Here is a 27,726-nt window from a genome sequence, read left to right as displayed (position 1 = left end):
TTTTTTTTTAAGTGTAAAATAAACAAAACAGGCTTGAGTACAGGCTTGTAGTACTTGAAGGCACAGACGTCCACTCACCCTTGAATTAAGAAAGCAGAAAAATTTGAACCCTTGACTCTCTTTGCAAAACCACAGCAAGGCTAAAAATGGGTGTTTCAGGATCAGATTACTTGAGAGTGATATGGGGGTGGGGTTGCCCTCCAGGGAGGAGAAGAATGAATGTTGCTTCAGAATTCCAAAAAAAAAAAAGTTTATTTATAAAATACTGACAAGTTTGACGGGACATGGGACCTCTTGTGGTATATATTTCAAACCAATTTCTTTGTTACCTTTCATTCAAAAAATAAACCTGCTAACAAGCTATATGACATATATATATATTTTTTTCTTACAGATAAGACACCTGCCATAATGAATACTCTCCCCATAATTTTTCTTATATCTTTTAAATCAAAAAAATAAAGATTTGTGTTGGTTTTTGTTTTTGGAGTCTGTGTGTGTAAAAGAAGGTAACACATTTAAATGCTTTTGGTTATTTTTACAGAAACAAAGTGGGGGGTGCGTGTCCCAAGAGGGCACCTGTGCTGGGGGGGTGGTCGAGTGGCCGCTGGGTAGTTCCCCACAGAGGCACTGGGGAGCCAGAGCGGGTGTTCAGGTGGCCCCCCTCCCCGCTGGTGCCCTCCAGACCCTCACAAGTGTGGGCACCTTCTGCTGGGCACCAGGTGAGGGAAGCCCCCTCCCAGAGTGGGGCATGGAGGGGCGGAGGGCTCTGGCACCTTTGAAAGCTCTGCCCAGGGAAGTACGGGCAGAGACAGAAGGCCTCGGGCCAGCGAGCGGCCGGGCGGGGCGGCCGGAGGCCTCCTTTTCCTTCTGAGTCTGGGCAGTGTCAGTCCGGAGACTGGAGGGGAGACGGCCCGGCGCCGCGGACTCCCCGGACCCCCGGAGGAGGGCGCTTCTGGAGCCCAGGGCAGCGTTTTGGTTGGTCGTCTTGGCAGTCTGGGTGCGGAAGGGATGTGGACACAGGAGGCGCGGCCAGGAGGGCAAAGGCCGTGCTAGTGCGCCAGGTGTGAGCTGCCCGGGGCAACACCAGGTTTCCGGAGAGCACGGCGGGCCAGGGCCAGGTGAGGAGCCAGGCGCTGTCCCCAGGTGAGCCCACTCCAGTGGGAGTCAGGGCAACACGTGGTCTGACGTCACCAGCCCAAGAAGCCAAAGGGCAGGGAGGCTCCCCGTGACCCATGGGCAGTGCCCACACACACATCTTTCCAGCGCGGCCAGGTGTCCGGACAGGAGCCACCACTGCCCCAGCAGATATGTAAACAAGGACAAGGATCAGTCCTCCTGGGAATCTAGAGGTCCACGGCTGGAAGCCGGGCTTCCAGGTGTGGCTGGGGCGGCGGAGGCACCGTTCCAGGTGGGTGGGGATGGACGGAGGGTGGGACTCTCACCGGGGGCCGCCCGCCTTCCGGCTCCTCGAAGAGCCCTGGTTGGCAGTGTCCTCGCCCTGCCCTTTCAGACAGCAGAGCCCAGCCTCGCCCCATGGGCGAGACTCACGTTGCCTGTGTCTCCCTGGAGGCAGTCGGCCCCTCCGAGGGGGTTGCTGACGCAGGTACGCCGCGCAGTGTGTGTGTACCCGCGCGCTTGCGTAAGCCCAGGTGAGCGAGAGCCCAGGTGAGCGTGGGCGCCGCCCCACAGTGGCACGCTAGCGTCAGCGCGGGTGTGGAGGAGCGCATGGGGCGGGGAGGGCGAGCGTCTTAATGCACAAGGTGATCCTCGGAAGGCAAAAAGGATTTGGCCTCCAGTGAACTGCGCGCGTGTACACACAGCGTTTCTCCCAGTCCCGGCTCCCTCCCCCCAGTCCCTCCCTGGGCTGGGCCAGAAGAGGTTCTTCACGTAAACCAGGAAGGACTTTCTATGGTTCAATACACAGCAGAGAAACGGATGAGCTGGTTTTAAAGAGAGAGGGAGGGAAGAGCAACTGCCAGATGAGCCTCAGGCCTGTGTCCTCCCTGGGGGGAAAGACCCTGCTTCCCTTTCCAGACCCCCTGAGCTGGGAAGGTGCTGTTTGGACCCCAGAGGTGGGTCAGCCTGTATTTGGAGCCATCTTCCCACTTTTCCCCATCACGTTTCCTGGGGGTCCCAGTGCCTGGGGAGGAACCCCCAGCTGGGTGGCATGCCAAGGACCCCCAGCCCTGCTTCCATTCCAGGCACCCGTGGTGGGGCTGGTGGGGAGGGGACAGCCCTGCAGTGTCCTTGGCTTGTTTCTCAGATCCTCCCTGGTTCTCCAGGTTGCCCTCAATGGGGCGTGGCCTCCTCCCGGGTCAGGGGTTGGGGGGGCGACTGGGACTGGAGCTCTCCACTGAGGGGTCCCACCCCGGCCACCCCTCTCCGAGAGCAGCCTGGGTGTGGGCCCCTTTGCAGGGCTCTGGGGTGGGATGGGGTGGGCACCCAGGGAATTTGCTGGAAAGGCTCCTCCTTAAACCCCTGTATCTGGAAGCTCTGAGCTGATGGGAAGACCCAGGGCACCAGAAGTAGCGTTTTAAAGAACATTCCTCTGGGCAACTCGCGCGCACGTGTGTGAAAGCTCTGCCTCCCATCAGCTATAATTGTCCCGTGGTCCCATCTGACCCGCTTCTCCTGGAGCCCTGGCTGTGCACCCCGGGAGCTCGTGTCCAGTTTGGAGGAGGACCTTGCTGAGCCTTGGCAGGCTGAGCCGAGTCTGGAAGACGTTTCTGAGGGTTGGGGTGGCCTCTGCCTTTGTAAACCAGGTGCTGGGAGCTCCAGCCTCTGCGCCAGGGACTTGGCCCGCCCCTTGGGCTCCTGTGCCCCTGCACTGAAGCGCCGGGGGTCTTAGACACGAAGAACAGTGGGCTGGGAACGAGGGACACAGACCTGAAAGTGAGTGCCCTGCTGGCTAGGAGGACCCAAAGGGATTTCACCTGGAGGGGATCCCTGGACCCTTTTCCTTGCGAGTGCATGGTGTGTCTGTGTAGGGTGTGGTGGTGGTGGTGGTGGTGTGTGTGTGTGTGTGTAAAGGTGTCATGCCTCACCCCAACCTAGCCTGCAGTCCCTTTTCTTGTCTCTGTAGCCCCTTTTTCTGTCTTCTTTTAAGAAGGTGGGAGGAGGGGCAGATGGTACCTAAATTAGAAGAAAGTCCAAGCGTCCTTCTTCCAGTCCCAACGGCCTGCCCCACGCTCTGTTATTCCAGGGATGCTGGGCCAGCGCCCCTACTGTGTTCCTGAGTCCATCTCTCCGAGTCTGCGCTTGGGGGGGTGGGGGTGGGTAAGTGAATTCAAGTAAAGGAATGGCTGGGTTCAGTGGGTGGGAGTGAGGAGCATTCCCCCAGCCCCAAGGACCCTCCTCTTCCTTGTATTCACAACAGAAAGGTCAGTTAGGAGCAAGGAGCTGGGTAGGCAAAGTCTCACCCTTGAGCTGGTTTCATTTTCCTAAATAAACCAGATGCTTGGTGGGGAGACTGAGCAGGGCCGGGGGGCGGGGGGAGGGTGTGGAGAAGCCAGGCTGCAGGGGGCGGGGGGAGGGGCGCCTGCCCCCACCCGGGATGCCCGTCCCAGCACCGGCTAGCACTGGGCCCAGAGCTGCAGCAAATGGGGAAGGGCTGGACTTCCAGAAGCTTCCTGGCCCCGGTCACGCCCACCTGACGGCCCTCCAGTCCTTGCCCTCCCTCCCTCCTTCCCTCCTTCTGCCTCCATCGGCCTAAACTCACTGGTGTGCACCGCAGCCGCCCCCCGCCCCCCCCAACCCCCGCTCAGCCCCTTGAAGCCGCAGCAAACCCCACAATCTCGAGGCCACACACGTCCCCTCGTGGTTTTTCTCCATGCTTCTCCACACTGGCTTTGCTGGCCCTGGAATCTCTGGAAAAATAAACTCAGGAGGTGAAAAGTTGACTTGGTTTCTCGGTGTTTTTGTTTTCTGGCAGGCGGTGCGGGGAGGGGTGGAGAGGAGCTGGGTGCCGTGTTTTCTTTTTCCTCTTCCGCCGCCGAGAACGACATCAAACGAACGATGAAAACCCTGCGATGGGGGCCCGGGAGCCCGGGGCGAGGCTGCTGGGGGGGCGGTAGAGGGTGCTCTGCTGGCTCGGGGGGTTCGGGGGGTTCTGGGGCGTTGGGGTCCGACTGGCCTTGGGCCGGAAGAGGCTGCCCTGCTGGGCGCTGCTGCTGTTGGAGAGGGTGGCGTGGTCCGGCTCGCCCGGGTCGCTCTCTGTGTAGCTGTAGGCCTGGGCCCGAGAGATGCCCTTCTGCTGGCGGCGCCAGGAGTTGTAATAGGTGGGGTCGCTGATGTAGTGGTTGACGAAAGAGTGGGCCTTCTGGTGGCTCGCGTCAACCTCGTACTCGCTGTCGCTTCCCTGGGAGGGCAGAGAACCGATAGGATGTCAGCGACCCTGGGGACGGGTCAGCGCGGTCAGGGCTGGGAGACGCAGAGCACTCTGGGCTGAAGCTCCACTCAGCCTCCTCGGCGCCCTGCACCGTGGGCATGTCAGCCCCGAGTCTGCCACGGGGGTGAAAGGCATTCAGAACACGTGATGGGTAGGAAGTGTCTCCCCCAGAGCTGGCACAGAGCCTGTGGATGCTGACGTGACCCAGAAGACCCAAGTTCTAAGCTTTGGAAAAAAATCAAAGTGAGGGATGGGATGCGGGGTGGGAGGGAGGCTCAAGAGGAAGGGAATATATATATATATATATGTTATATATGTATATACACAATATATGTATCTATTAATACTTATAGTTGATTCATGCTGTACAGCAGCAACCACCACAACACTGTAAAGCAATTATACTGCAATTGAAAAATAAATTTCAATTAAAAAAGAAAAAGAGCTCCATGAATCAGTAAAAAAAAAAAGAAAAAGAAAAAAAAATCAAGGTGAAATTCACACACCACTGTCGAGGGTGTGATTCACCAGCATTTGGTACATGCACACTGTCCGGCAACCATCGCTTCTTTTCATTTCAAAACATTCCCATCATCACCACAGAGTAAAACCCGGTGCCCACTAAGCAGTCGCTCCCCACTTCCTCCTCCCCAACCTCCTCCCCCCATCCCTACCCCTTGCAGCCACCCATCTACTCTCCACCCCTCGGATTGACCGTTCTGGATGTTGCATAAAAATGGAATCACACTGTATGCAGCTTTTGTGTCTGAGCTTCTTTTGTTTAGTATGGTGTTTTCCGAGGTTGCATGCATTATGGTTCTTTCCTTTCTGTATTTCTGATGCTTTGTTATCTTTGCTAACCCTGGAGGGACTGCCCCTCCCAAGACTAGACAGGTCTTAGAGAGCAAGCAGCTTTTTATACCCAGAGCCCCTGCCTGCATCGCCTCCTCTGATGGGCGCTTACACGCTGACTTGGACCCACTATTTCCTGCCTCCAATCACCGCAGGGTCAGGTACCAGACAACTAGGGGCAGCCCCTACCCTCCAGGGTCCCCTGAATTCATCAAATTCTGCTAAGCCTGCTTGCCTTGCCTCTGGGAACCTGAATAAAGGGCGCAGGGTGAGTTTTCCTGTTTCCTTCCTGCTCCATCCGCCTCCTCACCAAGCCTGGTACCTCCTCATGTGGCTCCACGTGGCCTGCTGTGCCCCCTCTTCTGGGGATCTGCGAATAATAAGCTATCTTTCCACTAGCAGTCATCTCCTGATCTGCTGGCCTCATCAAACCTGAAGAATAACCAACCGACATTTAAAAATAGAGGTTCAGGGACCTCCCTGCTGGTCCAAGGGTGAAGAATCCACCTTGCAATGCAGGGGATGCGGGTTTGATCCCTGGTTGGGAAACTAAGATTCTCCATGCCACGGAGAAAGTAAACCTGAGCACTCTGGAGCCTGAACACCACAGCTGCTGAGCTGGCACACCCCAACTGGAGAGTCCGCGCTGCAACAGAAGCCCCTGTGTGCTGCAACCGAGACCCGACGCAACCAGATGGATAAATAAAAACACATCTCTAAGACAGTAAATAAAGCAGAGGCCCACGCATGATACCCTGAGTTCCAGTCCCGATCCAGCCTCTGACTTACTGTGTGACTGGGGACAAAGCCAGGACCAGATTGGAAGGCCTTTGAGGCTCCTGGCGCTGAACAAAATGCTGATGCTCACCCACGTGTGATCCAAAATAAAAGCCACACTCGGTTATAAAAGAAGCACGAGAAAGATTATCAACAGAAGTTCTGAATTTTCACACGGTGATGACCCTGAAGCTCTGGGGGAGAAATAAAAAAAATTAAATTATCCTTAATACGGTTGATATTCTGGGGTCCTTGGCCCGTGCTCTAGCTGGCTTTTGGGAAAATCGGTGCAAGAGAAGAGTCCATCTGGTTTGTAAAGTAACATTCGACTCTGAATCGTGGAGCTAAAAATATCATGCATCTCTTCCCCACCCCCAGCTCCCAGCGATGTTTTGAGAACTAAAAAGACAGCAGATGGAAAGGCCTTTAGAACTCTCTGGAAGGGATGCACTGGTTTTAGTGAACAGTACATGCTCAACAAATATCATTCTAGAAGACCAAGCTCGAGTTGCCTCATCTCTGCCCAGTGAATACATGCTTAGAGGCAGTAAATTCATTTTATCAGCTGGAGTGAAATACACATTGGCAAACCCTGCAGTCCAGTGAGCACAGTATAAACAAGTCCAGGGTAATCATCTGTGTCTTGCTCTACAGGCAAGGAAAATGGAGGGCTTCCCTGATGGTTTGGTGATTGAGAACCCATCTTAAAGTGGAAGGTCACCGGTTTGATCCCTGGTCTGGGAAGATTCTACATGTCCCGGAGCAGCTAAGCCCGTGAGCCACAACCACTGAAGCCTGAGCACGCCTAAATCCCCTGCCCCACAACGCGAGGAGCCATGCAGTGGGAAGCCCGCGCACGGCAACTACCCACCGTGGCCAAAAACTCAGCACAGAAATCTTAGAAAAGGAGAAAAAAGAAAACAGAGCGTTGCCCTTGCCCAAAGGTTCTGAGCCATGTGTGGGAAAGGTAGTGTGCACCTGTTTTCAGGAACTCAAAGCCCTTTGCAGCATCTAAGCCTTCAAGGGAAACGGGTACAAAGCACAGAACTAAAATGACACCAACTCTGGAGCAGGCTCGCTGCCAGACAGGAGGAAACGCTGAGTTGCGTTCTCGTCTTTAAATTTCACACCTCTGTGCTGCAGCTATGATGATGCTACTACCTGAGTGCTGAAGAGAGAGTGATGGTTTTGCCCAAGGAAAGGATGAGCTGGACCTGAACACAGTTTGGCCTGATTTTCCGAAACCTACACATGCTCCGAACTCCCGAACTCCTGCCTGGAGGTCACAAGAAGGGGAAGGGGAACTCCTCTGTCCTCGAAGGGGATGTTAAATGCTCCCAGACTGATCTGCTGATTCATGTGCTCTGGCTCTTCTTCTCCACCCCCCTCCTCAGCCCCCACAGCGCTCCCGCCACCCCAGCAGGCACTCCCAGGACCCCCATCGTCTTGGCAGGCAGGGCCGGCTGCCCACGACAATGGAGAATCCCTCACCCGTTCTCCCGTGATGCAGAGCAGCACAGTACAAGCGCTTTCTTTGCCGACAGCCCAGCTGCCAGCCCAGGAGCGAACAAAGGGGCTGCAGAGACCGCAGGGCTCCGTATGCCAAGGGCAGGCAAGGGGGCCGGGGGTGGGCTCCTGAAGCCCGGGGCCGCAGTGAGGCCAGCCCAGGGGCAGGAGGTCTGAGCCAGACGTGGAGGGTACAGGAGGCTGGGGGGGCGCGGTCCCTGGGGTCCAGGCACAGTGAGGGTCTGTGAGTCTGGGGATCAAGAGAGGGGCCCCACGGTTTTCCCTACATGTCAGCTCCCTCTTGGAGGGCACCCACCGACTGGCTGGAGTGACTACTAGATGTTCTAGAACTTCAGCGAGCCCCAGGCCCCAGCCTTGGAGACACGTCCCCAAATCACTGTGGGTCTGGAGTGAATGAGTCTCCAGGCTGGGGGGGTGGGGGGACAGAAGCACCGCCTGATTCTGTCCCTTCCCAGCTGGGTAAGTGTGGACCTATCCTCTCTCGGCCTCAGTATCCTGGTCAGTACAATGGGTGGATCCTGACGTTCACAGGATGAACTCAACTAATATATGCGAGAACAGTCTAAAGGTATCATTAGGGGAAAAGTGAAAGGGGTCTGTTGACATGGGGCCTGAAGCCCCTCTGGGAAAGATCACAGGGGCACGGGATAGGGGAGACTGACTCACATTTTTAATTAAATTTATTTTTGCCGCACCATGCAGCTTGCGGAATCTTAGTTCTCTGACCAGGGACTGAACTCACACCGCAGACTTACCACTAGACCGCCAGGAAGTCCCAAGGGGAGGCTGACCAGTGCTCAGACAGCCCGGGAAGGAGAATGCTTGGTTCCTGCCTACCCACAACCCCACTGCCACCCCCAGGATGAAGCTGTGACCAGCAGGGTGGGGAAGGGGCCTCTCTGGCCCTCCTGGGGGCCCAAACCAAAGCCCATTCGTCCAAATCATCTCCTGCCCTCTGTTAAGCACCTACTGTGTGCCACTGGACTGGGACACCAAAGCCGGTGGAGGAGGGGTGCGGCGGGGGCGGGCACAGGCAGGGCGGCTGGAGTCTGGTCCGCCCCTCCCCCAGCTCCCCAACACCGCAGGAGGGGGTCTCTGCACGCACTCCCCTCTGTCTCCACCTCCGAGAACATCTGTTTCTTTTCTGGACGGGGGTGGGGTACGAAGAGAAGAAAGAAAGCGAGGGGGGGGCCAGGGGCTCCCAATCCTGCTTTCAACTCTCGCCCGGCCCTCGGTAATTGAATGCAGCTTCCCAGTCGCCGGCCCAGCACAAAGGGGGCCTTTCATGGCCAGTCCCTGGCTGCCAGGCAATCAGGCCACCGCTTCAGCTCCCAGGCCTCTTAACAGCAGCTCAAAGCCACTCCATCAGCAATTACCGGGCCCGGGGAAGGGGGAGAGGGCAGCCTCCAGGCTCAGAGCGAGTGAGGTGGGGACCTGAGGGAGGGAGGACCCCGAGAAAGGACCGAGACAAAAGAGAGGGAGCAAAGGAAGGCCTTTCTCTATTCTGTCTCTTTCTGGAAGCAGGGACAGTGGTATCAGATCAGCAGGAGACAGGCAAGCGCTGTCCTGGGCTCGGGGACCAGGCAGAGAGCCCTTGGGTATGTATGTGTGCACTCAGCTCTGTCCGACTCTCTGTGACCCCCTGGACTGCAGCCCGCCAGGCTCCTCTGTCCACGGGACTCTCCAGGCAAGAGTGCTGGAGTGGGTCGCCATGCCCTCTTCCATGGGATCTTCCTGGCCCGGGACAGAACCCTCATTTCCTTGAGTCGCCTGCATTGTTAGGCGGCTTCTTTACTAACTGCGCCACTGGGGAATCCACCTGGGAGCCCTTATCTTGTTGAATCTCAAGAAGCCTGGTGGGAAAGTGTTGCCCCAGGTGAGGTGTCACCCTGGGCAGCTCCTTCGGAGACTGGCAGCTGGAGCCCCGCCCCAACCCGCGGCCCAGGTTCCCCCTGGGGGACACTTTCCTCCAGGGTTCTTGGGCGCCCTACCCTTCCCGGGTGCTACAGAGGACCCAACCTGTGTGCGGCCACTACCTCCATCCAGGCCTCCCCCAGGGGTCATGGGTTAAGAAGTGCCATTCGTAAACAATCCTTAGAGCCACTCCTGGCTAACTCTTCGGATTGGGTGCTCAATAAACAGTATATACAATCTAACAGGTCCTATGTATTGATAACAAAGGAAGCTGAGCGCCGAAGACTTGATGCTTTTGAACTGTGGTGTTGGAGAAGACTCTTGAGAGTCCCTTGGAATGCAAGGAGATCGACCAGTCCATCTTAAAAGATACCAGTCCTGAATATTCACTGGAAGGATTGATGCTGAAGCTAAAACTCCAATACTTTGGCCATCTGATGTGACGAGCTGACTCATTTGAAAAGACCCTGATGCTGGGAAAGACTGCAGGTGGGAGAAGAAGGGGATGACAGAGGATGAGATGGTTGATGGCATCACCGACTCAATGGACATGAGTTTGAGTAAACTCTGGGAGTTGGTGATGGACAGGGAGGCCTGGTGCGCTGCAGTCCATGGGGTTGCAAAGAGTCGGACACAACTGAGCGACGGAACTGAACGGAACTGATTGATAATTCCTTTTTCTTTTAGGCTCAATTTCATGATAATGAGCTTACAGGGCTGACCCAGGACATCACAGAGAACTGAGTACTGATTAAGAGAGGCTTGCCATCGCCTTGGAATTTCTCTCCATTGAGATTTACTTGTGTGCTAACTATGTGATTTTTCTACCCATCGTGGGCTCTGACTTTGAAATGAAGCTGGACCGTGGCCATACTTTGTTTTTAGAAGTTCCATCACATAAGCCTCAGCCTTTGTGGGTCCCCCTGCCGGGGAACCTCCTTCTCCACAGACCCCTGGAGACACGGCCCCCAGCCCCACCCCGTGCCTTCTGGAGGGAAACCGGCCCTTCCCTCCTCCGGCCTCCACCCACAGCCCTGTTCTGGCCTTTCCCACGTGGCAGCATGTGTGTTTGTTTATAAGAAGCCTTGACTTTGTGTTTATTACCATATCACAGGGAAATGGCTGGGCAGCTAGAAATGGAAGAATCCAGTTCCGGAGGGTGACTTTTGGGTGGTCTGACTTAAGAGTTCCAACCAGGTGGCACGGGGCCTGGGGGCGGGGGCTTCAGGAAGACAGCTGGCCCAAGGGGTCGGGGGTTGGCTGCTGACCCTGAGGGAGGTTCCCCGGGCAGGACTAACAGCGCCTCTCCTGTGAGCCCGGAGCTGGAAGTCGTGAGGCTGGGTGCTGCACGTTCTGGACACTAATGTGCAGTCCAGCTGCTTCTCATGGGGGCGAGCGAGCAGCACAGGGAGTTATTTATGGAGAACGCTGGCATCTGCAGAGATGAAAGGGCCCAGGCGGACCCTGGGAGGTTCGGCCACCAGTCCCCCGTGCCCCCCTGCCCCAGGGCACTGGTATGCGGAGCATCACTCAGTGGACATCCGAGGGCGGCCAGCTGCTCTGTCTCCCATCTGCCCCTGACTCCAGCCCACACGGAGCCGGGACCCTGAGTTTGCACATTCGGACCTGAGTCAACTCGCTTAAGCTCTCTGACCCCAGTTTTCCCATTCGTACAAAGATGCCACTGAGGCCTGGCTCGGAGGGTCGGTGTGAAGCTACGCTGTGGTGAGGCGCTTGGGTAGCCCACGGGAGGCGCAGCTGTTGTCATCACTGCCACTTTGAAGGGCCTCTTTGAATGTCTGAGATCTGATGCTGGTTGAAAAGGAAAGCTTACAATCACAAATCTTTGTTTCTCTATCCTGCTAACCATACTTGGTCTGGAGTCTGTTCAGCCTGATGACCTTCTCCAGTAACTCTTTCATGGTTTCAACAGACACGCACAGATTGACCACATCCCAGTGACGTGCAGGACACTGGGGATACAGCGTGAGCAAAACCGCCACGGTCCCTGCCCTCAGGGAACTCGTGCTGGCAGTTCAGTTGCTTAGTGGTGTCCAACTCTTCTGACCCCATGGACTGTAGCCCGCCAGGCTCCTCCGTCCATGGGATTTCCCAGGCAAGAATCCTGGAGTGGGTTGCCATTTCCTTCTCCAGGGGATCTTCCGGACCCAGGGACTGAATTCGGCTCTCCTGCCCTCAGGGAACTTAGCTTTCAGAGTAAATAAGCCCGGGGATTCCCTGGTGGCCCAGGGTTAGGACTCTGTGCCTCTACTGCAACGGGCACTGGTTCAATTCCTGGTCAGGGAACTAAGACCCCACATGCTGCGTGCTGAAGCCCCCCTCCCAAAAGAAAAAGAACAGAGTACATAAACCCAAGTCAACTGAATCCAGCCCCAGATCAAACCCCAACTATCCCAAAGGCCGTACACGGAGCTCCAGGCCTGGGCTGTGGTCCTCAGATCTGGCATTCTGGAACCAGAAAGCCTCCTCTCTAGGGCGCTCCCGGAGAGGGCGGGGGGTGGGGTAGTGACTGGTCCCAGTTTGCTACGGAAACAGTGTTCAAGTGAAGGGTTTGTTCTGAATAAATGAGACCGATAGCTATAAGGAGGATTCCGGGTGCTCTGTCCATCCTGGGGTGACTTCTGAAGTGGGATGCTCCTGGGATGGGAATTCTTCTCCCAGCAACTTCTTCAAGGCTGGGGGGCCCTGGCATGGCCTCAGGGGCCAGCTCTGCATCCCATGTGGGTGTCCCCCAGACTCACGCAGGGTGCTCAGAGAGCTCCCGGGACTGGGGCAGTCCCTTGTGGACTCAGAGGGGTTACTCTCTGAAAGGTCGGCGCTCAGCTGATGAGCGTGGATCACAATGCCCTCTGCAGAAGGTCAGGGGGCTGAGCAGAGTCAACAGGGAGCCTCTTCTGCCGGCCACCACGATGCCCTCTCCACAGACAGCCAGGGGCTCAGGAAGCCCTTGGTGACTGCCCCACTGACACGGGGAAATCCCTTTAATTTTGTTTTTTTGGCTGCGTTGTGAGGTGTGTGTGATCTTAGCTTCCTGACCAGGGATTGAACCTGTGCCCCCTGCATTGGAAGCCTAGAGTCTTAACCACTGGACTACCAGGGGAGTCTCCCTTTACCTTTTTGACTTTTACCTTGGGTACCGACAAGCCAAAGGCTCATCACCATCTTTGGGGAGAAAGAAGAAAAAGTGCTTCAGGAAGCACGGCCGTGTAAGTCCCAGTATGGGCGTGGCAGCAAACAGTTAACTACTCACAACGAGATGCCATAACCTGGATCACGTGGGTGCCCATGTAAACCAGGCTAAGCTGCGTCTTGGCCTCTGCCAGCTCTGAGCTGTGGTGTCAGCTCCAGCCTCACCGGCTCTGCCAAGCCTGATGGTAACCCTGGAGCTGAACAAAACAGCAGTGAGCAAGAGAGAGGCCTTCGGTCCAGGGGGCCGCGACTGGACCCCAGGCTGGCTGACACCTCCTGCCCGGCCAGCAGCCCCACTTCCTGCTGGCCTCTCTCCCTTCTCACCCTCTCCCAGGACCGGACAGCAAGGCCCAGGGCGTGGGACACCGTGGCCTTTTGCAGCCCCTTCCTTGGCAACCAGCAGGCTTGGCCAAGGCCAGGAGGGCTAGGGCGAGAGGCTGTAACATCACTCGGCTGGAATGCACCAGACCCCCTCTCCCCAAAGCTCGGGGCAGAGTGTCCACGCATGACCCTGCCTGACCACCCAATGGCAGCCTCTCTAAAGCTCCATGTCTCCCAAAGGCACCACCCCCTTCTCAGTATTAAGAGCTGACATTCATTGAACGTAACCTCAGCAAATCCTCCCCACTGTCCCATGAGCCCATTCTGCAGCGAGAGAAACTGAGGCTTCAAGATATTACTCAGTACACTCATGAGGCCCTTGACTCCTGGGCAGCAGAGCCAGGACACAACTCAGGTCTAAAGCTCCAAAGCTTAACACCTTAGTGGTCCGCACTGCTTCCCAATCTTGGGGGCCCAGCCCCCCACTTCTGGAGCTCATTCTGACCCTGATTAGCTAGGTTCAGCTGTTCTCCGGCTCCGGCCGAGCAGGGCTCCAGTGTCTGCATCCCTCTCCTCGTCTTTGAGGAGAGACGGGCCAGGACAACCGGGGACGGAGCATGTTGGGGGGCTCCTGCAAGACTTTTGCTCTTGGGAGTTCCAGGGACCCCACCAGCCCAGGTGCAGACTGAGCGCAGCTCGGACATGGCGGTTGACCTGAGTGCGCCGTCCAGGGGGTTTCCTGGGGCCCCTCGGTCTTTCCAGTCCATAAAGGGAAGGAGGGCAGGAAGCGGTGGGCAGGCCCATACTCCGGGGTGGGGGGGCTTCACACAGCACCCCACCGCGAGCGGGCACCAGGCCCTCCTGCCCCTCACCTGAGAGTCGGAGATTTCCGAGGGCTTCTCCGTCAGGCTGCTGCTCTCTGCCGGGATGAGGTCGTTGTACTTGGTGACGTCCTCGTCGGAGTAGTGAAGGCTGCCCGGGCTGGGCCGGGGGGGAGACCTGGGAGAGTGGGCGACAGGGGGCTGAGGGGAGGCCCGGGGAGGGTGGGGGACAGGGGGCTGAGGGGAGACCCGGGGAGGGTGGGGGGCGGGGGGAGACCCGGGGAGGGTGGGGGGCGGGGGGCTGAGGGGAGGCCCGGGGAGAGTGGGGGACAGGGGGGAGACCGGGGGAGAGTGGGGGGCAGGGCGCTGAGGGGAGACCCGGGGAGAGTGGGGGACAGGGGGGAGACTGGGGAGAGTCGGGGCTGAGGGGAGACCCGGGGAGGGTGGGGGGCGGGGGGAGACCCAGGGAGAGTGGGGGGCGGGGGGCTGAGGGGAGACCGGGGGAGAGTCGGGGGCTGAGGGGAGACCTGCGGAGGGTGGGGGGCAGGGGGGGCAGGTGGCCCTCTGCGGGACCCTCCGTCTCTCCTTACTGTGTCTGCGTTTTGACAGGCCTGGGCCCTGGGGCGCAGGGCCTCGGGCTGGAGACCCCAGGGCAGGTATGTATGTGCGTGTGTGTGTGTGTGTGTGTATGTCCCTAGGGCTTGTAGGCCTAGCAGCAACCTCCCAGTGGGTGTGTGTCTATGTGTGTGTGTGTATCTGTATGTGCGTTTGTGTGTGTGTGTGTGTGTGTCTCTAGGGCGTGTGTATCTGTGTGTCTGTGTGTGTGCCTGTGAGTGTCTATGTGTGTGTCTATGTGTGTCTGTGTGTCTATGTGTGTGTGTGTCTGTGTGTGTGTCTGTGTGTGTCTATGTGTGTGTGTGTGTGTCTATGTGTGTGTGTCCGTGTATCTTGTGTGAGTCTGTGTGTGTCTGTGTGTGTGTCTATATGTGTGTGTGAGTCTATGTGTGTCTGTGTGTCTGTGTGTGCGTGTCTATGTGTCTCTGTGTGTCTGTGTGTGTGTGTCTATGTGTGTCTGTGTGTGTCTGTCTGTGTGTGTCTATGTGTCTGTGTGTCTATGTGTGTGTGTGTCTGTGTATGTGTGTGTGTGTCTATGTGTGTCTCTGTGTGTGTGCGTGTATCTTGTGAGTCTGTGTGTCTGTGTGTGTGTCTATATGTGTGTGTGTGTATGCGTGTGTGTATGTGTGTGTGTGTCTATGTATGTCTGTGAGTCTGTGTGTCTGTGTATGTGTGTCTATGTGTGTGTGTGTGTGTCTATGTGTGTCTGAGTGTGTGCATGCGTGTATCTTGTGTGAGTCTGTGTGTGTCTGTGTGTGTGTCTATATGTGTCGATGTGTCTGTGTATGTGTGTGTGTGTCTATGTGTGTGTGTGTGTGTCTATGTGTGCGTGTGCGTGTATCTTGTGTGAGTCTGTGTGTGTCTGTGTGTGTGTCTATATGTGTCGATGTGTGTGTGTCTGTGTGTGTGTGTCTATGTGTGTCTGTGTCTATGTGTGTCTGTGTGTGTGTGTGCGTGTATCTTGTGTGAGTCTGTGTGTGTCTGTGTGTGTGTGTCTATATGTGTGTGTGTGTCTGTGTATGTGTGTGTGTCTATGTGTGTGTGTGTGTCTATGTGTGTCTGTGTGTGCATGTGTGTATCTTGTGTGAGTCTGTGTGTGTCTGTGTGTGTGTCTGTATGTGCTGATGTGTCTGTGTATGTGTGTGTCGATGTGTGTGTGTGTGTGTGTGTGTGTGTGTGTGTCTGTGTCTGTGTATGTGTGTGTGGATGTGTGTGTGTGGATGTGTGTGTGTGTGTCTATGCGTGTCTGTGTGTGTGTGTACGTGTATCTTGTGTGAGTCTGTGTGTGTCTGTGTGTGTGTGAGTCTATGTGTATCTGTGAGTCTATGTGTGTGTGTGTGTGTCTATGTGTGTCTGTGTCTATGTGTGTCTGTGTGTGTGTGTCTCTAGGCCTTGTAGGCCCAGGACCAGCCTCCCACACCGGCTCAGGCACTGGGGCGCTGGGGAGGCTGCACCCTGCTTCTCCAGTGGTCTCCCAAGGCCCCAGGCAGGGGAGGCTTGGCAGTGAGCGTTACACAGCGTTTCTGGGCCGCACGGAGACCCTGGCACTGAAATCTCAGGTGAGGTCTGAACACCTGCCCTGCAGACAAGCTCCCCAGGTGACGCTCAAACTCACAAGGGGAGCTCTAGAGAGTGGATGCCGAGGGTCGGGGGAGAAAAGAGGCACACAGCCTCCTTCCTTCCACGTCTGCTTGGAGACCAGAGACAGGCCAAGGCCTGCCCTACCTTCGAAAAACCAGCCCTGGAGAAAGCTGTGCGCTTCCCAGGGAGTGAGAGGCCAGCCGGCTCTGAGTCATCTCAGACACCCAGGACAGGCGCCTCGGGCGCTCCACCTGCTGCGGGGTGTGTGAGAGGTGGGGGGCTGGGCTGGGGGCCACGCAGGCTCCCAGAGGCCCTGGGCAGGTGGCTGGGGTCCCCCATGACTCTGCCTTACTCATGTCTTCCCAGGAAGGGGTGCCAGGGGGCCCTGCCCAGCGCCCGATGCCCCGTGATCGGGCCCGTCGGCTCCAGGAAACCTTCATAGCACAGAGGCCCTGAACCCCAGCGGCCCCGCCCGAGCCGGAGGTGGCTTCCTGCTGAAATGCCGCTCTGAGAACAGCCTGGTGGCCGGTGACCGTGTCAGAAGCAATACCCCTGCCACCTCCAACCCCTTGTACCGTATCTGCGTGGATTTTATGCCAATCAACAAAGCTGCATCTTTAAGCTACTTAGAAACAGCAGAGCTAGCAGCAGCATCACTAGACGAGACAGGCAGACACAGGACACCAACAGGAGGGGGGAGATGGGGGGCCAGGCTAACACCGTCTTGGCGACACACGCTGTGCCTGGGTCAGGCCTCAGGAGCCTGGGGATGGTTTGGGGCACGTGGGATTTCTGTGTGTACACAGTGATGGAGGGTACACACAGGGGCCGCGGTGTGTGTACACTGGGGGTGTGAGAGGCGGGCGAAGCCAGCCTGTGGGTGAAACGCCCTCTTGTTCCATGTGGCAGGGCCCTGGAGCCAGCCTGGCGGGGCCACGGTGGCCATGCTGGGCCCGCCACCACGGCCTCAAATGGCTCTTTCTTTGGAAAGCTGGCTTTGGCGGGAGATGAGAGCTCGGCCTGGCTGGCCTGTGCACCCCTCCCGCTGGAAGTCCTCCTGCTGAACACACACGTCGCCTCTTCCTTTCAGGACCAGACAGAGGGAACCTTTGTGAGCTGGCCCTGGGAGAGGCATCCCCTCAGTTCCGTGGGCACCTCCGATGAGCCGGGAATGTTAACGGGGCCGAAGCTGGAGCCCCTGAGCTGCAGCCCCTGAGCTGCAGCCCCAACCTCTCCTTCATGCTCTCGATGTCTGAAACTGCCAGGTCAATCAGGTGACGCTCAGGTGAGCCCTAGCAACTGACCCTGACCTTGGAAACGGGCAGCCTGGTGGGCCACAGTGGGTGGGGCTAGCAGGGGCCCTGGGTGGAGAGGAGTCAGGCGAATATAGGAGCTGGTGCAGCCTGGTCCCCTCCTGGTTGGCTCTTCTTGGATGCTGCCTTTTGAGGACAATGTGGGGTGTATAGACTTCAAGGGTGGGTGGGAGAAAACTGACTATGGCCACAGAGGGTGTGAGCAGGTGCCTGGGGAGAGGGCATCCCCTCTTTCTAGAACGGGAAGGTCAGGCGAAGGCAGAAGCAGTCATGGGGGACTCCTGGCAGCTCTTGAGTGTGTCTGCCCAGCCCACTTTCACTGGGTGCCTCTCACCTTTCGGGCCAGTGGCTATTAGGGCTTCAGGCCTGTACCAGGAGCACTTGGCCCCAAACAGCAGTTAGTGGTTTGCAAAGTTGTGCAAACGATTTGCATCCTGCTGTGGCTGGCAGACACCCTCTGTCCCCAGCTCCTCGTGACTTTCTCCCCACCCCGCTGTGGAGCTGCCTGGGCTTGGCTCTCTCTGCCTAGTGACCATTCCTAGCGAATGCCGCTTCCAGGGGGGCTGCCCTGGTGGCGCAGTGGTAAAGAATCCACCTGCCGATGTAGGAAATGCGGGTTTGATCCCTGGGTCAGGAAGATTCCCCTGGAGGAGGAAATGGCAACCCACTCCAGTATCCTTGCCAGGGAAATTACATAGACAAAGGAGCCTGGTGGGCTAATCCATGTGGTCACAAAGAGTCGGACACAACCGAGCAACTGAGCATGCTGCTTCCAGGACGAGGTGAAGCCAGCTGCATGCTGCCTGCTCTGTGGCCCAGGCGATGCTGGCCCCACCTCCACCCGCCCGGCACCCCATGCAGAGAGCCCACTACCTTGTATACAGGCCATTCTTTCGGCAGAAGGAGTTCTTGACAGAGAGTCGTCGGTTGTTGAGTTCCAGGGCAGGAAAACTGCTCTCATCCAAACTCATCATCTCGCCATGGCCCAGCGCACCAGTCTTGGTACTGTTGCCTGGGGAGGGCAGAGATTGACATCCATCACGCACTCCATCCTTTTAGACCGCGTGGCCCCTTTCCCCTATGGCTGGGCTGCCCCCTCTTTCTTTTGTTAGGGTTTAAACCAAAACTGGAGATGGAGATTGTGAGACTGTGTGTAGGAACCCTAGGAGACCCCCACCCCCATCAGAGCGGCTGCTTTTCCAGGAGAGACCTCCCCCACACCACCTTTGCCGAAAAGGGAGATGGTCCCGAGAAAGTCCCATCCACCAGCTCACCTGCGTCTGTCTTCTTAGCATACTTCTTGCTCTGGCCTCGGATGATGAGCACAAAGACGAGGAGCAGGATGAAGATGAGGCCAACAAGTGCGATGACCACCAAGAACCACCACTCCTCGTAGAAGGGGTTGGCTTTCTGGGCTGGAGCATGGAGTGGGCGTCAGGTCCGTGGTGCTCAGACCTGTCCTGCCTCCAAGCCTGTGGCTCCAGCTAGGACCCTACCACCTGCTCTCACATTTTACGGGCAGGTGAGTCTGCGCCCTCAGAACAAGGTAGAATCTTGGGTTGGTAGGGATGGTTTCATCTCAAGGGCCAGCTCTGGTTTATCAGTAAAGGGGCTGCCTGGAGGGCTGGTTTGAGAAAGGGCTGAGGCCATTTCTAGACTGATTGATTAGTGATGTCTGCTAAAAATACAGGCGGAAGAGTGAGTTGAGGAGGTTCTCGACTCCTGAGTGCTGGGATTGATTAGTGATGTCTGCTAAAGATACAGGAGGAAGAGTGAGTTGAGGGGGTTTCTCGACTCCTGAGTGCTGGGATTGATTAGTGATGTCTGCTAAAGATACAGGAGGAAGAGTGAGTTGAGGGGGTTTCTCGACTCCTGAGTGCTGGGATTGATTAGTGATGTCTGCTAAGCACACAGGAGGAGCAGGGCCTGTGTGCTTGCTATTTTTTCTTATTTTTCCTTGCCACTTACGGCCCAGGGGCTACCTTGGTAGATGTCAATGTGTGCTAGAAAGGTGCTTGCCTGGCCTGTGCTGTGCCTGGGACAGTTTCTCTCCCAAGGTTCAGTAGGGACAGAATCTTTTCTGGTAGGCGGGAGGGTGGACATGAGCAGGTCTTCAGAAAGGCTCCTCCAGGGAGACTCCCCTTCTTTCAAAGCCGCCAGGACTGTGCTCCCTGCATGGGGCTGGTACTAATCCGTGCTGCTGACTGAGGGGGCGGGCTCTTCTATTTCAGACTTGAAGTGCTGACTTCCTGTCATTTGGTTCTATCAATCAGGCCAAGGGCAAAAGCATATGGCTTCTGAAACTGGCCCAGTGAGTAGAAACTTTGAAAGCTATTCCTGTCTCAGGGGAAGTGCCTATTAAAAGTGATTAGATGTGGGTCCGTGGGTTTCAATACTGGTCGTCTGTGAGCTCGGAGGTGATGGGAAGAGAAAGGCAGGAAGGAAGGGCTAGGGATGGAGTCCTGCCCTCGCAGGATGCTGCTCGCTCAGGCCTGAGCTTCACAGGCTCCAGGCTCTATGTTGGGGGGTGGTTTCCATGGATACACAGTGTATGACCTGATGCCCTCGGATTTCCTGGGTGATAAGCCCACGGAAGCTACCATCTTGGTCCCACTGATTCATCCTCAAGCCCACTGGGCCCGCTGCCCAGGGCTTCTGGAGTCCTTGGAAAGGAACTCCCAAGACCTCTGCCCCCCAGCTCCTTCCGGAGTTGAAGGCTGACCCGGGCCCCAGCCCAGGGATCTTGGCTTCGGAGAACTGAGAGGACAATGCCTTCTGGGTCCCCAGACCAGTGCCTCTGGGGCTGCTGCCTCTCCTCCCTCGCCCCTTCCCCAGACCCCCCACCCCTCACGCTGTAGGTGGTACCTGGTACAGACTGGGAGGGGCTGCTGGGGGTCCCGAAACCGTAGTCATTGACTGCGATGACCCGGAAGTCGTAGCTCACACCTGGCTTGAGGATGTCCATGCTGAATGTGTAGGACGTGACCTCCTTGGGGATGTCTTTGATGAGAATGTCCCAGAGCCCCTCATCTGCGGGAGGACAGAGAGGGAGGCACCTGCTGGGAGGGGGCAGTCTGCCTGACCTTAACCGGTGCTCCCGGACCCCAGGCCTGTTGGGCCTGCCCCCTCGACACCGAATCCCCCGTGCTTGGCGCTGAGTAGGTCCTCAGGAGATACTTTTTACAAGTATCTGACCCTTTTATTCTTTTTTTTATACTTTAATTAATTAATTAATCCCAGCCATGACTGCAAGGAAATCCAACCAGTCCATCCCAAAGGAAATCAGTCTTAAACTGGAAGGACTGATGCTTGAATTGGAAGGACTGATGCTGAAGCTGAAGCTCCAATACTTTGGCCACCTGATGCTAAGAACTGACTCACTGGAAAAGACCCTGATGCTGGGAAAAATTGCAGGCAGGAGGAGAAGGAGACGACAGAGGATGAGATGGTTGGATGATATCAATGACTTGATGGACATGAGTTTGAGTAAGCTCCAGGAGTTGGTGATGGACAGGGAGGCCTGGTGTGCTGCAGCCCATGGGGTCGCAAAGAGTTGGACACGACTGAGCGACTGAGCTGAACTGATGCCATGCAGCCTGTGAGATCTTAGTTCCCTGACCAGGGATTGAAGCCAGATCCTGGCTGAGTCCTAACCACTGGACCACCAGGAACTTCCTCTCCCTCTTTTTAATTAAAATCTCTGCAAAATATTGGAAAATGTATCATAAGTGGAAAACTTTTTAACACCCAATCCAACTCCACCATCCAGTGAAAGAGCCTCCCCATCCAGCACTTTGTGCAAAAAAAATCTATAGATTCATTTCCCACGACAGTAAAAAGTGCTGGCCAGCAGGCTTTTAAGAGGCTGCCTAATATGCTATCATGAGTCCCAGGTGGCTCAGATGGTGAAGAATCTGCTCGCAATGCAAGAGACCTGGGTTTGTTCCTTGGGTTGGGAAGATCCCCTGGAGAAGGGCACAGCGACCCCCTCTAGTACTCTTGGCTGGAGAATCCCAGGGACAGAGGAGCCTGGCGGGCTACAGTCCATGGGGTCACAGAGTCAGACACGACTGAGTGACTAGGCACACTGTTCTATCATGAAGGTAGGCTCTCCTTTTCTTGGGCTTCCCTGGTGGCTCAGACGGTAAGAATCCGTCTGCGATGCAGGAGACCAGGGTTCTATCCTTGGGTCTGGAAGATCCCCTGGAGAAGGAAATGGCAACCCACTCCAGTATTTGTGCCTGGAGGATCCCATGGACAGAGGAGCCGGATGGGCTACTGTTCTTGGGGTGACAGAGTCGGACACGACTGAGCGACTAACACTTTCACTTTCACTTAGCCAGGCCCCTATTTTTCTGCTCCCTTTCCACAAAAGCCACACAGGGTAGTGTTCCTGCCTGCGGTCTGCCCCTCCTTGACCCCCACGCAGGAACAAATGATGTGGCCAGACCACAAGCTCGGGAACGAAACGCTGTGGCTCCGGCCTGCAGCCCCAGGACTTAGCTGATGTGCAGCATGGATCCCATGGGTCCCAAATGTCAGGTGGGTCCCTCCCTGGTCTGCAGAACGTGGCTTCTCATGTCTAGTCGGTTCTGCCCAAACCAAGCACAGCGGTGCAGGGGGAGCTGAAGACGAGGGCGATTTCACCCTCAGAATGAGGAATCTGTGCCCCCAGCCTTCAAGGGGTCCTGGCCTGATCCTTCCTCTTATGCTCTGCCCTTGACCACAACTATGTGGACGGAGTCACGGCCCCCAAACCCAGAACACCAGGTCCCATGCTGGGCCTCCCAGGGAACGCTGGAAAATCCACAGGGCTGAAGTCCTGGGCCAACATTCCACAGCCTGGCACCCCGGCAGGCCAACTTGGATGGAAAAAACAGGCTCCAGGCCCTGGATGGGAGAAGCAGGAGGTGGTCTCCCGGCCAAGTCAGCAGCCTGGAGGGCCAGGGAGGGACCATCTGGAGTGGGGAGGAAGCCAAGGCTGCCTGTATGTTCCGGCTACACGTTGGATCTGAGCTGCTGGACATAATAGCTGTTTACATGATATTTGCGACTGCAATTATTAGCCCAAGATTGAGGCAATGACTGGGTGCTGGCGGCTTCCTGGAACTGCTGGAGTGAATTATTTGCTATCGAGATGATTAGCGCTCAGCCACCCTGCAGTACTAACCATGTCGCTGGGATGTGCCAATGGCCCCATTAGGAGTATTAGCTCCTAAGATGCCAGCTTCCCAATTAGTATTTGCTGCTTGTGCGGGAGCAACACAGTCTTCTTTTTTCCTTTCTTTCTCAACTTGGGTTACCTAGTCACATATCCATGGAACATCGAGAACAAGCCTCCAGCCTGTACTAACTCCAGCACCTCTGATGAATTGGAAACCCAGCAACAGAGGGAGCTGGCCGAGGGCGGGAGCTCCTGGGGGGGAAGAGGAGCCCAAGAGGCCGCCGCGGGTGTCGTTGTGACCCATCAGTGACTTATCCAGCCACTCCTGATGCCTTCAGAGGTTCTCGTGATTCGATTTCAGGCTTGAGAGGAGAGCCCGGGACGTGATAGGAACTGTGGCGAGAGCCGGGATGCAGAGACGGCACTCAAAGGGGCGCTGGTTCTCCAGGGGACGGCCAGCCTCCTGGTGGGCTTTGGTCAGTGGGGTCACGTGGAGGCAGTGGGCGTTTAGCCAACAGGGGCCCAAACCTTCGTTCCTCTGGCTTCTTGGATGACCCCCCCGACTCGAGCTGGTCCTCACCCGGCGATAAACCCTGTTCTCCAGGGCCTCCAGGGTGAGCCTTAACTAGGGTGCGAGTCCCGTGTCCCACTCGCCACAGGGGCCCTCCTCGCTTCCCCCTGGCAGAGCACAAGCACCCTGTCATGCGATGACCCCCAGCCGCCTCAGCCCGGGTGAACGTACCTGAAGGCCGAGCCTCGAGGACGTAGCGGGTGATGGGCCCTTTGCCTGGGTCTCCACTGGACCAGTGAATAGCAATGGCCGAGCTGTACCGCACAATGATGGGCACTCCAGGCGGGCCGGGGGCACCTGTACACACACACACACACACACACACACACACACACACGGTGAGCAAGGGGATGCCCCAGAGCGGGGCCATGTGCCCCACCCATCTCCCTGAGCTCCAGCGTGAGGACCCGAGTACAAAACCCCGGCCAGGGTGTCCGGAACCCCTCCACGTGCCATGCCCCCGAGGAGCGTGTCCCGGCCAGGCCTGAAGGACCCGACTTACTCTCCGCCAGGTCACCCACAGCCCCTGCCTTCCAGGAGAGGATGTAGGGAGATGCCACAAAGGCCCCCAGCTGCACTGCCTCTAAGGGCAAGGCCAGAGAGGAGGCCGAGGCCGCAGGAGGATCCGGGGCCCCTGCCACCATGAGGAGGGAGGAAGGACCCAGCCCTGCCCCTGGGACGGGCTCTCTGGGGTGACAGGTGCCTCAGGGGCCGCTGGGGGGGCCAACCCCAGGGCCCAGAGCAGGAGGGAGGAGCTTGGTCTGTAGGCAGAGGACTGAGCGAGCCTGCTGTGTCCACAGAGCGTCCTGAGCCCCTTCCTGTCCGGGGGCCCTGCCGTGCTGGCTCCCAGGGCCCCCAGGGCCCCGGCCTGCTGATCCCCATGCGCCTGGAGCCCCACCTCCTGGGAGCCTGGACACAGCAGGTGCTTCCTCCATGCCTGCGGGACGGGACAGTACCAGGCAGCGGGGTGTGGGCGGCAGGCTGGCCCGGGGCCCCTGTGGACGCCTTGGGGGAAGGAGCCGAGAGCCCAGCTTCAGACTGAAGCGCCTCCAGGCCCTGAGGGAGGTGACCGGCCAGACGGCAGGCAGGCGAGGGGCTCACCTCCTGAGCCTGGTGGCCCACGGCCCAGCCCTGCCCATGGCCTCGGAGGGCCTCAGAGCCTGCCTGCCTGCCTTCCTTCCTTCCTTCCTCCCTTCCCGCACCAGCATCCTGCCCACAGCCCAGGGCAAAGGTGGAGGGCTGGCGGGTGTGGGATGCTGCCCAGGCGGGTGTGAGCGGTGGGGCGGGGCTCCCAGCACCCCGGGCTCTCATTCTCTCCAGGGCAGAACCTAGGGCGGAGTGGAGCTGTCTCCAGACTAGAAGCTTCCAGCCTGCCCGCGGAGCTGGCCTGGAGGGAAGAGGGTGCCGGGCTGCACGTCCACTGACCCCTCCTCCAGTGGGCGCAGTGCGAAGCTTTCTCAGAGCCCCTCCCCACTCCTCCGCACTTCCTCCCCGCTCCCCCAAACCCCGACACTTCTGGGCTCAGGTTAGAACACCGTGTTCTCCAGGCAGGCCTCTCCAGGCCCCCCGCCCCTGCTCTGTCCTCCTGGTCTCCTGCCAGCTCCCTTCCTGCTTTTGTTTCCCTGGGAAGCGGCTCAGGTGAGAGGCGCCCGCCTGCCCGGGGAGGGCCTGGGGGCAGGTGGAGGGCAGGGGGAGGGCAGCTCCCTGGCAAGCTGCCTGCTGCGGCCCTGCAGGCTGTGTTCCAACCCTGGGAGCCTTGGGAGCCAGCCTGCCCTTCTTCAGAACCAGAGGTGGGGAGAAAGCACCCAGTAAGAAAGTGTAGGGTGGCCGCCTGGAACCTGCTCCCACTGGGCAGCAGAGGCCGCCCGGCCGGGTCAGCACCTCCCAGCTCAGGGAGGTGGGCAAGGAGGACGGGGAGGAGGGGCTTCAGGGGGAGCCTGGTGGGGCTGTGTACATTCTCGGTGGGGGCAGGGGGACAGGAATGCAGAGAGTCTGCGAGGCAACATCTACATCAGGAGAGGACATCCTGCATGAAAGAGGCCCTGGGGGGTTAAGCCTCAGCCTCAAGAAGAAGAGTTCCCCCAGCCTGAGGACGACTCCAGGGAGGGTCACAAAGTCCAAACTAAGCTACTCTTTCCTTCCTGGTCCCCAGTGCTCCCCGTCACCCCGGGCCCAGTGCACAGGGCCTGGCCTGCCCCCTAACGCTGCCCCTCTGTCCCCTGTCTAGGGGGCATGCGGCCGGCAGGCCTCCCTGGACCCGGTCCCATGCCTGCAGACCCCCAGAGCCCTGGTTCTCACAGCAGGTACCAGAGAGCAATTGGGCTCTTTTGTTCAAATGCACATCCCAGGGACGCTCAGGGATGCTGCCTAACTTGGGCCCCAGGAATCAGCGTTATCACGAGAACCCCAGGGGTTCTGACATCAGTGTCTCCTTGAGACACGCTCTGATGACACAGGTGACCCTTGCATCCCGGCTGGCCCTCCCTCACAGCTGGCCACCCCCCCACCCACCGCCTCAGCTGCCATCAGAATCCTGTGGAATGCTGGTCTCTCTTCCCACGCATCCATCTAAATGCCGCACCCCATGAGGTGTTCTGGAATTGCCGCCTTTGTTTATTTCATTTTTAAATTTAAAAAATTATTGTTAATTAATTTATATGGCTTCAATGGGTCTTCGTTGCGGCAGGCAGGATTTTGATCTTAGCTGCAGCATATGGACCCTCAGGTGGGGGCCTCTGAGATCTAGTTCCCTGACAGGGATAGAACCCGCTGCACTGGGAGCGAGGGGTCTTAGCCGCTGGACCATCAGGGATGTCCCCCCTTTAAGTGCCCCCTTGTCCTCCCCCATCCTTCCCCCCAGGCCCACCCCATGGTACTGCCTTGAAGTCCTCGTGGGCCTGAGAGCTCCACCAGAGACCCCGTCTTACTCAACTCTGCACCCCCAGGCACGCTCTGGATGCCCCTTTCTGACCTGGGGGGCCGCGTGTGGGGACAGCTGCCCCCAGGCCCACCCAAGGCTCCCTTACCTTCTCCAGGGCCCGTGGTGACGTTGGCTTCAATCTCAGGCCCGTAGGTGAAGGTCTTGGCTCTGATGCGGAACCTGTAGGTCATCCCCTCCGCCAGGTCCTTCACCTTCAGCCACAGGGGGCTGCTGCCCTTCACGTCCACCGTCACGATCTTACTGACCCCTGGGGAGGAAGCATGTGGCCTGTGAGAGCCACAGGCCCTGGTGGGGGAGGCTGTCGGGGAGGGAATGGTCAGCGCTGGCCAGGGGCTGCACCCCCTGGAGTCAGGCTGGGACCGGCACCCTTGACCACATGGAGTGTTTCCAAGACCGTTCTCAGAACAGAGTCCTGTAGCCTGTCCTCAAGAATATATACATTTATGCTGCCTGCTGGTCTGCGGAGTGAAAAACTATAGTGTCCTTTAGCATCTGGAGGGAAAAATCAACTATCTCGTTTAATTTAACCATCGTACCTCACACATTGGTTCCCCCACATCCCATCCCTTAGAAATCACATTCCAAGGACCATCTTTCAGGAAGTGCTTCTGTAAAGACACCGCCATCCGGAGCTGGAGGGGACACATGTGTGGCTGTACCCACAGCCCAGGACAACCTCAGATCCGGCCCGGCTCCCTCCCTCCACAGTGCCAGCGAGAGCTGGGGGCTCACGTGGCCCTCCATCAGCCACATCCACCAGGCTCTTCAGGGCCAAAGTGAGGACGCTACGGCGCCCCGAATCTTAGCTACTAGAGGGGAGGCTGGGACGGTCTCCAGGAGGTGAGAGTTTGTGCTCTGCGCCTCCCATGTCAAAGTCCTCCTGAGCGTCAGCCTCTCCGGGACCTGGTTTCATCTCCCACACCCACCGAGGAGCTGGTCACCCCAGGAGACAGACTTCGCAGCCAGCAGGCTGGCCTCAGAGTGCAGGGCTGGCCCCGGGTTCTCCGGGCACGTCTCCTGCCCTGGCTTCAGTTTGTGCTAACGAATGAGGGTATCGACAGCATCTTAGGCAGGTACTACGAGGTGGAAGAAAATAACCGAGCACCTGGCTGGGGGGCGGGAATGAAGTCCTGATGGACAGATCGGTGGGTGCTCCAGGGGGGCTTCCCGAAGGGGTCACGAGCCTGTGGGGTCACGGGGTGGATGTGCCCTGAGACCTGGGACATGCAGTCCTGGGTACACGCCCCTCGACTTGCCGGAGCAAACTCCTCACTGGCCTGGGTCTTGGTTTTCCCTACAGGGAGGTAGGGGTGCTGCGTCCTTGTTCCCTGCATCTTAGCGAGGCCTGTTTGCTGTCGACCAGAGTCTGGGGCTGAGGCGAGAGCAGGGTGCAGGCTCACTGCTGACCCAGCTGGGCACCGTCTCACTAGCCCAGGCAGTTCCCATCAGTGGGCTGTCAAGGGCAGATGGGAGTCTGGAAGGCCTCGGAGGCGCCACGTGGTCCAGACGCCACTGGGCTGAGCGACAAGCAGGCGAAGGGTCCACACTTCTCCGGGTGTGGACCCCCCTAGACACAGCCCCGAGAGCCCGTCTGGCCCGTGTCTAGCCCCCAAGACCTCTGTCCTCTCCTTCCTTCCGTGGGAGGAATGGCTCCTTTCCTGGGTCCCACACCTGACCACTCCTCCTCCTGGGGCCCTCCAGGCCCTGGGGAGCTGCTGACATGCAGGTG

At 57.7% G+C, this 27,726-nt stretch overlaps 1 protein-coding gene and 1 long non-coding RNA gene across 3 annotated transcripts in view; one reads left to right on the top strand and one right to left on the bottom strand.

Moving 5' to 3' along the window:
- Positions 1–233: 233 nt before the first annotated feature.
- Positions 234–27,726, bottom strand: part of SDK2 (sidekick cell adhesion molecule 2) — a 267,728-nt gene continuing 240,235 nt past the window's right edge. For both annotated transcript variants that reach the window (XM_027518872.1, XM_027518871.1), the window contains 7 exons: positions 26,083–26,244; positions 23,228–23,353; positions 20,187–20,351; positions 18,596–18,736; positions 18,195–18,333; positions 13,864–13,990; positions 234–4,360 (listed from right to left, as the gene is read on the bottom strand). In XM_027518872.1, the coding sequence (XP_027374673.1) occupies positions 4,007–4,360; positions 13,864–13,990; positions 18,195–18,333; positions 18,596–18,736; positions 20,187–20,351; positions 23,228–23,353; positions 26,083–26,244 (1,214 nt within the window). In that variant the 3' untranslated portion in view covers positions 234–4,006. The remainder of the gene's footprint in view (positions 4,361–13,863; positions 13,991–18,194; positions 18,334–18,595; positions 18,737–20,186; positions 20,352–23,227; positions 23,354–26,082; positions 26,245–27,726) is intronic.
- On the top strand, positions 18,743–20,601 carry LOC113878075. The gene is made up of 3 exons (XR_003506902.1): positions 18,743–18,843; positions 19,553–19,632; positions 20,562–20,601. It is a non-coding gene; the product is annotated as an uncharacterized LOC113878075 (long non-coding RNA).

This window comes from Bos indicus x Bos taurus, chromosome 19, assembly GCF_003369695.1.
Source record: "Bos indicus x Bos taurus breed Angus x Brahman F1 hybrid chromosome 19, Bos_hybrid_MaternalHap_v2.0, whole genome shotgun sequence".
Classification (NCBI taxonomy): Eukaryota; Metazoa; Chordata; class Mammalia; order Artiodactyla; family Bovidae; genus Bos; species Bos indicus x Bos taurus.
The sequence above is the reverse complement of the archived record's forward strand: the minus strand, read 5'-3'. Positions and strand labels throughout refer to the sequence as shown.